The 11446-nt window shown below is 36.8% G+C and overlaps 2 protein-coding genes across 2 annotated transcripts; one reads left to right on the top strand and one right to left on the bottom strand.

Moving 5' to 3' along the window:
* The first annotated feature begins 2243 nt into the window (after positions 1 to 2243).
* LOC139781853 (uncharacterized) lies at positions 2244 to 5298 on the top strand. The gene is made up of 4 exons (XM_071720745.1): positions 2244 to 2566; positions 3019 to 3231; positions 3515 to 3715; positions 4568 to 5298. Exons 2-4 carry the CDS (start codon positions 3019 to 3021, stop codon positions 5066 to 5068), a joined length of 915 nt encoding a protein of 304 aa, XP_071576846.1. The 5' UTR covers positions 2244 to 2566; the 3' UTR covers positions 5069 to 5298.
* Positions 5299 to 5467: 169 nt separating this feature from the next.
* LOC139781848 (putative nuclease HARBI1) lies at positions 5468 to 7733 on the bottom strand. The gene is made up of 5 exons (XM_071720741.1): positions 7234 to 7733; positions 6961 to 7157; positions 6727 to 6868; positions 6502 to 6649; positions 5468 to 6042 (listed from the first exon to the last, which is right to left on the bottom strand). Exons 1-5 carry the CDS (start codon positions 7468 to 7470, stop codon positions 5612 to 5614), a joined length of 1155 nt encoding a protein of 384 aa, XP_071576842.1. The 5' UTR covers positions 7471 to 7733; the 3' UTR covers positions 5468 to 5611.
* Between the last annotated feature and the right edge of the window lie 3713 nt (positions 7734 to 11446).

Here is an 11446-nt window from a genome sequence, read left to right as displayed (position 1 = left end):
CGGTCCGTCGAATTGCGGCAAGACAAACGTCTTGATAAGCTTGCTGGAAAGTCCGCACGGTGTACGTTTCGAGAACGTGTATGTGTACTCGAAATCGTTGCAACAGTCGAAATACCGATATTTGGAGAATATACTAACACCGATAGAAGAAATTGGCTACTTTACGTTCTCGAATAACAGCGACGTCATTCCACCGAGCGATGCGCTCCCAAATTCTATTTTTATCTTTGATGACGTGGCGTGCGACAAGCAGGATACGATAAGAGAATACTTTGCAATGGGCCGGCACGCGGACGTTGACTCCTTCTATCTTTGTCAGACGTATGCAAAGATACCGAAGCATCTTATACGCGACAACGCGAATTTATTGATTCTGTTTAAACAGGATGGTACCAATCTGAAACACATATTCAACGATCACGTAAACACAGATATGTCATACGATGATTTCAGCAAATTGTGTCATACATGTTGGCAACAAAAGTATGGATTCGTGGTGATAGACAAGGACAGCGCGATTTCGAATGGTCGATACAGAAAAGGATTTAACGACTTTGCGATTCCGAAACGTGGTTAGTTGTTGTCGACGCGCCGATTGAACAACGCTATCGCGACATGGACAGCGGCAAAGAGATTAGAGAGCGCGAGAGGATAGCAAATCAAATTGCGAAAACGAGCGATTCGATTCGCAAAAAGTATCACGCCTTGAAAACTGGTAAAATGGAGGAAGATATCGCGTTGGAGAGACACTTTAAGCCCATCATCGAGCCTCTAAGGCAGATTGCCGAAAACACCGTTGGCAAAGAATCTGACGTGTCAAAGATTGAGAATGAAACGGCGTGGGAAGACGAAGAGCCAAAGTTCAAACGAAAACGACCAAACGCCTCGTTTAATGACTCTGTAATGGCTTCAACTCCGGTTACGTTGAAACGATCGATAAATGTGCCATCTAATTTGAGCGAAATAACCAAAATTTTACAACCGCATAAATCGAAACGATCGACAGGTCCATTGAATGAACCACCGATAACCTCTGCGCCTTCCGTGCAACCCACAATGCTCGAATCACTCGCAAACGAAGATGTTTTCGAAACCACGGATGACTCACTCGTGACGTCCGTTCGACAGCAGTTGCAAACATCTGAGGGTCGAGAAACGTTGCGAGATCACTTTGGTCTATTGGGCCAAAAGTACGTCGGGGCAGTTCTGAGCGGCGATCAAGAAAGCGGTATAGACACCGTATACGGCGTTTATTTCAGCAACGATGGAATGATGCTCGGTAATAAACGTTTTGACGTGAACAACGCGGACAACATAATTATCGACGGCATACGATACGCTGGCACACGCGGTCTTTACGAGTTGATCTTTAAGAGATTTCCCAATGACGATATCTACACGGAGGACGATATGCAAACATACAAGAGCATTCTGTTGACGACGAGTGCTCATAAACGCAATTATGATGCTCACGCTCGAATAAATGGCAACAGGGGATACAAGTACACACAAATAATCGCACCGTTGATTTCGGGTAAAAAAGCTGGAAAAGGTATACCGCGTGCCATGACGTTAAACGGCAACAAGATCGACCATATAATTGCATCGTCGATTTCGGGTAAAAAAGCTGGAAAAGGTATACCGCGTGCCATGACATTAAACAACAACAAGATCGACTATGTTCATTAGGACGATCCCAACGAGCTTGTAGATCGTCTCCGATTGCTCGAAGCTTTGCGCCTAGCGGGTCACACCGGTCACGATAACGAGATCCTGTCGATTATCGAGGAACTTCGCGAGGCTGGACTTATTATAAATTAAACCGCGCGTCGGCGAGTCGTTCAATCAACATCGAAATGCCGATCAACAAGTTTGGTATATCGCTCGGAAGAGGCGGTGCGGAACCGTACTATCAATGGAGCGGATTAATCAGAAATTACGTGCGCGATAACGCTCTTTGCATGGTCGCCACCGACTTTGACGCGAAATCGCGCAAGATTCGACGGATAGCGCCGCCTGTAGATAATGGCGATGCCGCCAATAAACGTTACGTGCAGCAGAGCGTGCAAATTTTGAAAGATCAGCAGGATGAAATCGAGAGAAAGATGGCCGCATTCCAGAATAACGTGCAAATTACTCTAAACGAACTTCAAAAGATGATTCAAGATGTAATTGCGAATCATCGCGAATAGATAAGAACGTACATCTGGGGCCCTATTCTTGAATCTGTACGCAAATGAACGTATACGAACATTGCGAATGGTGAAAAAGCGTATACGCTTTTGAATTTATATTCTTGAGTATTATTTTGTAGTATTCGCAATTAGAAACGTATACGTTTTCCATTGCGCTGAAATACACTTGGCAACGTTGGAAAATATACTAACTGTTCACAAAAATTAGGACCAACGCGCGAGATTTAACTTTTCCTAGGAGTCTAAAGAGGGACGCGCGAGGTTAAGTGAAATATTTTCTCGGCTAAATCACGGTTATCGGCAGCGGGACTTGAGAACATTATTACGTGCACGTAAAAAGCATCATTACAATTGATCTTACTATATAAAAGGTAATTAACAATATTTAATTAGACTTTCTATAACCTAAAGAAATAATAGGGGTACTCAAATAAGTTAAAGTTTAACGGTTTGACAGGTTATGTCGGGTTAAAGTCGAGTAAAAAGTTAATTTTTGAACTTTTAACCCAAAGATTAATGTGATAGATTAATGAGTCACTTATGTATTTTGCATAACTTTAAAGAGTAGCGCGCCCAAAGTTTAAAAATTAACTTTTTACCCGACTTTAACCCGATATAACCTGTCAAACCGTTAAACTCTAACTTATTTGAGTACCCCTAATAATGTAAATATTTCTTTACGATCTTTAAAATATATGTTATTTTCTTATGCTAACAGAAAATTTTTGACTTTACAGCATATTTTTCTGAAATTTTATTGTAGGTTATAGATAATATTATGTATTACTTTTATATACATTAATATTATTTTATATTTGGACAGATGGATAGCTTAAACAAAAAAAAGAGAGGTTCCAACATCACGGATGAACAACGAACTTTATTAATAGAGTATATGAAAAAACACCCGCAATTAACAAGAGGAAAATTTACATCATCTTTTACGTTAAAACATTCAATACAGTTGTGGAACGAAATAACAAACATTTTGAATGCAATTAATGGTGCTAAAAAGGATTGGAAAGGTTGGCGAAAGGTACATACATATACAAGTTGCAGTAAATAAAAGAAATAGAACAAATTTTTGCTGATAATTATTATGAAATAGGTTTAAAGTAATTGTTTTAACATTTAATGTTTGGAGAAAAATAATATTATATACTCTTTTAGTAGTCTTAAATTATTTGTAAGTATAGTTATAACTTCTTGCATTTATAATGTTAGATTATATAAGTATACTTTATAACCAATATACTTCATAAATAGTATTATTTAGAAATTTAGCTTCAAATTCAATAACAATTTAAATATTTTTTTAGTGCTGGCATGATTTTCAATCGCGCAGCAAGAAGAAACATTCAAGTATAAAACAATCCATGGCAGCGACAGGTGGTGGTATGATGAATACGGAATCATTAACCTCACAAGAAGAACAAGTTTTAAACATAATGAGTTCCACTAGCATTCATGGACATCCTGCAATAGAAGAATCTCCTGTACATTTATTGAATATTCCAGAGGTATAAAATAGAAGAGTTACATATTTACATTATACTTATATCTTAGAAATTATTGTATGTATATATATATATATATATAGTATTGGATATATAATTGTATAGTGCAAAGAACACAATTGCTGTGTTCCAAAATTCACTACTTGCATTGAAAATCTGTAGTTCAAGCATAATATAAATTTTTATCACCAGCAGTAAATTTTGGAAAGACGTTATTAGTGTTATTAGTGTCATTCTATTTTTTTCACTCATTAGATAAACAATAACAGCATGCTATGGGTCAATTGCACAATCTACTTTAACCGGATTTTAACTAACAATATCCAATAAGAGAATTTGTTTTATATAAAACAAACTCTCCTATTAGGTATTGTTAGTTAAACTCCGGTTAAAGTAATTTGTGGAATTGGTTATAATGTTCATTTCTACCAAAGTAGATTAACTTTAATCTTGGTTTAACTTATCTTGTATCTTTTTCCAATTCATAGAATTAGAGAAAGATAGAAAGTAAGTTAAACCAAGATTAAAGTTAATTTACAGCGGTAGAAATAGGCATATAAGAGTGGTAATAGCATCTCTCCAAATGCACCTATAATATGTATAAAATATCTGATATATATGAATAAAATATCTGTATGTGACAGGCTGTTTCAAAATTTACTGCCAGTGATGAAAATTTATATTATGCTTGAACTGCAGATTTTTAGTACAAGTAGTGAATTTTGAAGCACAGCCACAGTGTTTCTTGCTCTACGTTACATGTAAAAAAGATTAAAAATTTAATATACGTATATACTTATATATTTTATGACATAAATAATTTTTATATAAATAGAATGTTTATTTGCTGTACAGGAAGACACAATAGAAGTGGAATATTTAGATGAAAATGAAGATGATCTTTTACTACAGTTGCGTAATGACACAGATACAAACAGCAATATTGTTGCTTCAGAAAAAAAGAATAATCCACACAATGAAAATAATTTTCAGGATTTAATGAGTGAAAAAGAAAATATGAATAAAACATTTAAGAATTATACGGATATTCCACCATGTACCTCCAAAAATGATAAATCAGTTAGAGAAAGTGGATATATATTAAGCAACACTAATTCTTCAATACGCAGTACAGAAAATGACAATGAAAAGATAACGCCATTAAAGGAAAAGAGAAGCAATACAGGAAAAAAACAATTAAAGAATGTTATTGAAGTATCAGCACATTTAAATGACATTTATAAAGACACATATGAATTAAAGAAAAATTATTATGAAAAAAAATTAGAATATTTAAAAAGATTTGTAGAAGTAAGCGAAAAAATAAGCAAGACATTAGAAAAATGGAATTTTTAATGTCTAATTTACATATACAGAACGTTCCAAAACCAATTTATGAACATTTTTATTTTTTACATATTTTTATTTTTCATGTCTTATACTTTCTGTTGAACGTTCCATTAAAAGCACTAAAGTGAATGTAATAAGACTGATAACTAGTCAACTAGATGATTAGTTTAAGCATTCGATAAAATTAATAAGATAATTATTTATGTTTGGAAAACATGTGCATTACTAGAATAGAAAATACCAATATTATACTTATCTGCAATTTTGTTTTAATAGTTATGATTTAAGTTTGATGTATTGTTTTATTATCTTCTTTTGTACTATGCTATGATACGAAGTTTGAAAATTTATTTTATGGCAATGTAAATTTTATTTCTAATTACAAAGACAAATAAATATTTAGAGATGAAACAATAGTTTATTTATACCATAATACTTAATTATAAATATTAAATTTTATTACTAAGTAATTTAAGCATTAGAAATATACTAAAATATAAATATATAAAATATACGTTAAACGTAATATGGTTTCAGTTTTATAACGACTCAGGAAAAATAATTTCTTATAATTTGTCGCCGTTTCATTCTTCCAGCTGCTAAATCTGGATCGATTCTTCGAATGTTTCTTTCAGGTCCGTTATTTCTTTCATTTTCAATAAAATTTTCATTATTATATATTCCAAAGTCCAGTTCGTCAAAATCATCATTAACCTCCAATGGCATTGGTACATTTTCACTGATACATATATTGTGCAATATAACACAGGTATGTATGATTTTTGATGCTATTGGTGGAGCATAATGTAGTACTCTATGTTTCAATAAACATCTAAAACGCATTTTTAATACACCATTGCACTGTTCTATTAATGCACGACATTTCATTTGCTTTTTATTATATGCTTCTTCCGGACTATTTTGCGCTGCATCCGTTACAGGAGTCATTATCCAAGGCCGTAAGGGATATCCTGAGTCACCTGCAAACAAAAAATTGAAATGCAACAATTTAATGTATATAAAAATTTTTAAACAAACGATGATTTACCTATTAAATAGGCATATTGAATGTGTAATAAAACTAATAAAAGAAATGTTCAAATCTTTAATCTACTGATTATATAGTATAATAATTTTTTTGTTTTGTACCTTTTTTGTTTTTATTAAGCATATGACAAAAAATTTTTTTCTTCATTATATACTACCCATTCAGATTTCTATCTAGCAGACACAATGTTACATGTAATGTACATGTTGTAATTTCCTACTCAACAATATAACTGTATATAACATACGTGTTACATAATAATTACATTGTTAAGTAGGAAATTACAACCAATATATACGTTATATGTAACATTGTGTTTGCTAAGTAATTTCTCTAATATTTTATTATTACACGGTGTGTTAAAGTATATGTGATACAACATATATCTTACCTAGTAAATGAAAATTATTGTTCGGATATCGTCTGTATAGATGGATCATTGCATTCTTTACATTGGAATTATTCCAAATGTACGAATCATGACTGCTGCCAGGGTAACGTGCGTTTACATTCATTATTCTTAAACACCAATCACAGATCTGTAATAAAATGCAATACATAATTATTATATACATTTGTAATAAATGTAAATAATTCATGTTAAATTAATTATTACCAACTGTGTATTAATCGAGTGATAGCCTTTTCTGTTGACGTATATATGCTCGGGATTATTATGTCCTGTTGGAGGAAAGATTGCGATGTGAGTGCAATCGATACATCCAATAGTGCCTGGTAGTTCATATCTTGTATAAAATCTGAAACAAAAAATAGTAATATAATTGTAAAAAAATTAACATTATATAATTATATATTTTATATCATATAGAAAATTTGTATGTATTCTTACTGTATTCGTAATTCATTCAATTCCGCTAAGGTAGAAGGAAATTTTATCCATTGGTCCATAATCTCTTGCCTTGTCATTGCATTTATTACTTCATTTATGCAACGAGATACTGTTGGTTGACTCACTGCCATATAAATATTTTTACCGATATCCATTTGATACGAACCACTTGCAAAGAATCGCAATGCTGTCATAACCTGTAGATTTTTGTATTTATGTGCATTATGCACAAATATTATCTTAATTGTAGAATCTTAATTTTAGAATAATTACCTTTGTTGTCGAATCAATTGCAGAAATTCTTGTTTGAGCAGTTAGATATGGTTCAACGAGATCAATAACATATCTTGCTGCAGGTTTACTTAATCGAAAAATTTGAATAAACTTTTTATTTGATAACTCAAAAGGATCATCTCTGTTGTGGAAAATTCTCTCCCGTTCTTCTGCTATATCAGCATTTTCTAATATATGGAAAACTGGTGCATGTACTAGGATGTCTTCCACATCCATTTTTTAATAGCCTAACTTTCTGTTTTCTTCACAGTATAACTTATACGTTTCTCTTGAAACGTATAGTGGGACCCATTCGTTGCATTGCGAATAATAAATTGCGTATACGTTACCACTTGCGACTGTCAAGAATACTGTTCTAGGGATTTTCCATTGCGATCATTCGCAACTCATCACTTGCGTATACGAAACTATTTCAAGAATAGGGGCCTAGGGATTTTCCATTGCGATCATTCGCAACTCATCACTTGCGTATACGCAACTATTTCAAGAATAGGGCCCCTGATCTCTGCGTCAGTTGCGCGTCAGCGTCATGGCTAGTAAGAAGCAATTAACTGAGAAACGGAGGCTGGTGGAAGAACTACACGCTCCTGCGAGAAGAAATTTTTTGCGAAGACGCGTCATAGTGCGCGGATACGATGACCTGTGGCAGGCGGATGTGGTCGAGATGCGTCCATACACGCGATTCAACAGAGGCTACTACTACATACTCACCGTTTTCGACGTGCTGAGCAAGCACGCATGGGCCGTACCGCTGAAGGCCAAGAGCGGAACCGAGGTTACTACGGCGATAGCGAAAATAATTCGAGACGGCGGAAGATGTCCGAAAAATCTGCAGACTGACAAGGGGAAAGAATTTTACAACGCAAACGTGCAGAAACTCTTGAAGAAACATAATATCAATCACTATTCGACCTATTCCGTAATGAAGGCATCGGTCGTCGAACGATTCAATCGCACGCTCAAGAACGATATGTGGAAAATGTTTACGCTCAACGGAAATTACAAATGGATCGACTCGCTGCCGGGTCTCGTATCGGATTACAACGCGCGAAAGCATCGAACTATTGGCATGCGACCCATCGATGTTACCCCCGCGATCGCCGACAAGCTCCTAACAACGGTGTACAGCCACGTAAAGATCGCTGCTCCCGCGCGATTCAAAGTGGGCGACACGGTACGCGTGAGTAAATTCAAGACAATCTTCGAGAAAGGATACACGCCAAATTGGACCACGGAGGTGTTTAGAATCATCAAAGTGCAGAAAACTAATCCCGTGACGTATCTGTTGGAAGATTCCTGCGGAAAACCCGTCGCCGGCGGCTTCTACGAATACGAGTTACATCGCGTTGCTAATCCCGACGTGTATCTCGTTGAAAAAGTTTTGCGCAAAAGGGGGGATGAGGTTTATGTAAAGTGGTTAGAATTTGATAATTCACACAATTCATGGATACACAAAAATAATGTATTGTAAAAATTTATTACAATATAAAAACATATTATACATACAAATGAGTCATTTATTTTCATACATATCTAAATGTATTTACAATTGTATTTTACAATGATATTTTATAATGCCCCCATGGCAGTGTCTCGGTAGAACCGGGTATAATGTATCGCTTATCATCGTACGGACTTAGAGTTATTTTTGTTTCGGACACGGTGTATACCTCGTGCTGTTTGGATCTTATGCAGGCTTGCTGTCGCGTCATTTTAATTTCGTCGCGCAGACACCGCGTGTAATCGTCGAACGTTATCGACCTGGCTACGACGTTACTCTTAACACCTTTAGCTTTTTTCGTATCTTTCTTACCGTCTACTCGCAAGGCGTACATCTTTGCTCTAAGCCCGACGAATTCGGTCATTATCGCACCGTTGTTTTCATCTTTTATTAAGCCCGGAACTTTTTTATTGGCGAGTGGGATACCGTACGCATTATCGACCGCGTAATCGCTAGTGTCAAATCTAATAATGTGGCGCTTCATGGTGTCATACACATCGTCGCACTCGATGTGATAAATGAGACTGTCCGTATCGGTGTACGTGACTTTACATTTGTCGCGATACAACGGTAACATGTACTCGTGATGAAATTCGTACAAACATGTCTTGGATATATCGAGGATGCACATACCCACGTAGATTGGTTTGTCGAACTTCACCTCGAGTTTTCGCATTTCTATTGCTACTAGATTCTCCGAAAAGACGCTTCGGCTATGAAAATTTGGTTTCGCGATCAATGCCTCCGCGCCGTATCTACCCTCCCAATGAGTCACGAGTCGCACGTCAACGTGATTGCGCACGTTCTCCATGGTTTTGCCAAACACAGCATTGTTCATCAATTTGTATAAATTTTTCTCGAAATCATTTTTGGCCAATGTTCTAAATTTTGTATTAAGTTCTATATAATCGCGAAGCCATGGAGATTGCGCGAATTTCAATATGCGGTGAATCTTTGATATACGGAGATCGTGACGAGTGCACTGCTGCAGGTTGCGATAATGTATGACATAACGTTTCTTATCGTATAATGTTGCGAGGAGCTTGTCCTGCCGCTTACCGGGTGGTTTATCGCGCGTCGGACAAAACGGTAGGTCAGTGTGCGCGTCGTGAAGATGTTGCGGATATTCCAAGTCGACTTCGAGAATGTAGCTTATCGTGGAATCCACCGCAACATCCATAACATTAAAATCGGTTACGTCGTCGACCCATTGAAAATCTGCGTAAGGCAATGGTTGACACATTGCCCAGCCGTATAAGTTGTTTACGTCGAAATACATCAGATATGACGACGGTTTCGATGGATCGTACGACTGCATGTACTTGTTGTTGGCCAGCGCGTATCTGTTTGAACATTGACTCAAACCGCCGCGTATACCGCGTTCGATAAACATGACCATGTCAATGTCGGTGAGCAATTCGAAATTGATACGTGTATGCTTCAACATAGCGTCCCACGTAAAACCCGGTAGAGTATAATAATATGCCGGATCAAGCCCATAACTCGCGACGCAGCTATCGCGAAAATTTTCAAAGATATCGGCCAACAGCAAGACATCGGTTTTGAGATATAAATCGCTGTAGTCACCGAGCGTTCGAATGGAGAACCGCTGCCAGACGTTGACGGCGTGCGCGTAATCGCTCTCGGATACGGTGTCACCTGTCAATGAACTATAAAACCAGTCGCGCGGTGGTAAACACGAGTCCTCCAACTTTTCGACGCAGTCAATGTACTCATACGGAAATACGCCTTTTCGTGTCAGCAAATCAAAATTTTCTGCGGATATTTTACAAAATTCGCGTTGCAATATTCGCAGTTTATCCTTGCTGAGATAAGATGCCAATTTGTCGAGACTAGCGGTGAGAAACTTGTACGAATCGATAAATCGCAATTTGACGCAAGTTTTCTTATCTTTATCTTCGGTACTTTTAACGTTTTTCGTAAATGAAATGTATTTCTCTTTTGTGATTGGGAGTAAGTCTACATGTCCTTCGTACGCTGTTGCTATTTCCGTTATAATAAAATGCGCGTCGTAGCCAGATAAATTATGAAAAACTATGGGAATGCAATGCGAATCTTTGTAGTTCAGATTACAGTTTGAGTGCGCGGGACCTCTGTACTGACCGGTCAGATGACAATGATCGCGTACTCGCACGTCGTCTGGCTTGAACGGTTTTTCGCACATGTGACAGTGCGTGGCGCTGTTAAACTTTTCCCACTCGTCTCGCGTGAAACCCGCAATGGGTATATTAGTGGACAAGATTGTCTTTACGTCGTGAGCTAAACGTCTTAGCTCCTCAGCGAACCACGCGACGCAATCCTTATCGCGACGAAACCGATACATTGATAATGAGTCGTCATACGAGCAACGCACGTAGTACCCTATGCTAAACACGCGATGATGATGATATGTGTACCTGGACGATTCCGGATCCGCTTCCATCTTCTCCAGGGTACATTCCAGGTCGGCGTATACGATAAACGGAACTCGTTCCTTCCTGTTGTGATTCTTGAAAGCCAACCACTTGTCGTTATCGCTCGGTAACTTGATCGCGCAGTCGTTTATCTCCTGACAGTCGACGGTGTGGGCTTCCAATTTCTCGCTGGAGTTGAAGTAGTGCAAACATCTGTAAATAAAGAAATTTTTTATATATCTTTTACGTAAAAATTATTTTTATTATTTATTAGGAT

The sequence above is a fragment of the Temnothorax nylanderi genome, unplaced genomic scaffold (genome assembly GCF_030848795.1).
Source record: "Temnothorax nylanderi isolate EJ_2023f unplaced genomic scaffold, tnyl_v1.0 TNYL_tig0368_pilon, whole genome shotgun sequence".
NCBI lineage: Eukaryota > Metazoa > Arthropoda > Insecta > Hymenoptera > Formicidae > Temnothorax > Temnothorax nylanderi.
This window is presented reverse-complemented; position numbering and strand designations above follow the sequence as displayed.

Excerpts from the sequence above, each read along its gene's own strand:
- LOC139781853 (XM_071720745.1), top strand. The coding sequence starts at position 3,019 with ATGGATAGCTTAAACAAAAAAAAGAGAGGTTCCAACATCACGGATGAA. Across the intron at positions 3,232-3,514 it reads ATTGGAAAGGTTGGCGAAAG|TGCTGGCATGATTTTCAATC; the intron begins GTACATACATAT and ends ATATTTTTTTAG. Across the intron at positions 3,716-4,567 it reads ATTTATTGAATATTCCAGAG|GAAGACACAATAGAAGTGGA; the intron begins GTATAAAATAGA and ends TTTGCTGTACAG.
- LOC139781848 (XM_071720741.1), bottom strand. The coding sequence starts at position 7,470 with ATGGATGTGGAAGACATCCTAGTACATGCACCAGTTTTCCATATATTA. Across the intron at positions 7,158-7,233 it reads CAATTGATTCGACAACAAAG|GTTATGACAGCATTGCGATT; the intron begins GTAATTATTCTA and ends AAAAATCTACAG. Across the intron at positions 6,869-6,960 it reads TTGAATGAATTACGAATACA|ATTTTATACAAGATATGAAC; the intron begins GTAAGAATACAT and ends TTTTTGTTTCAG.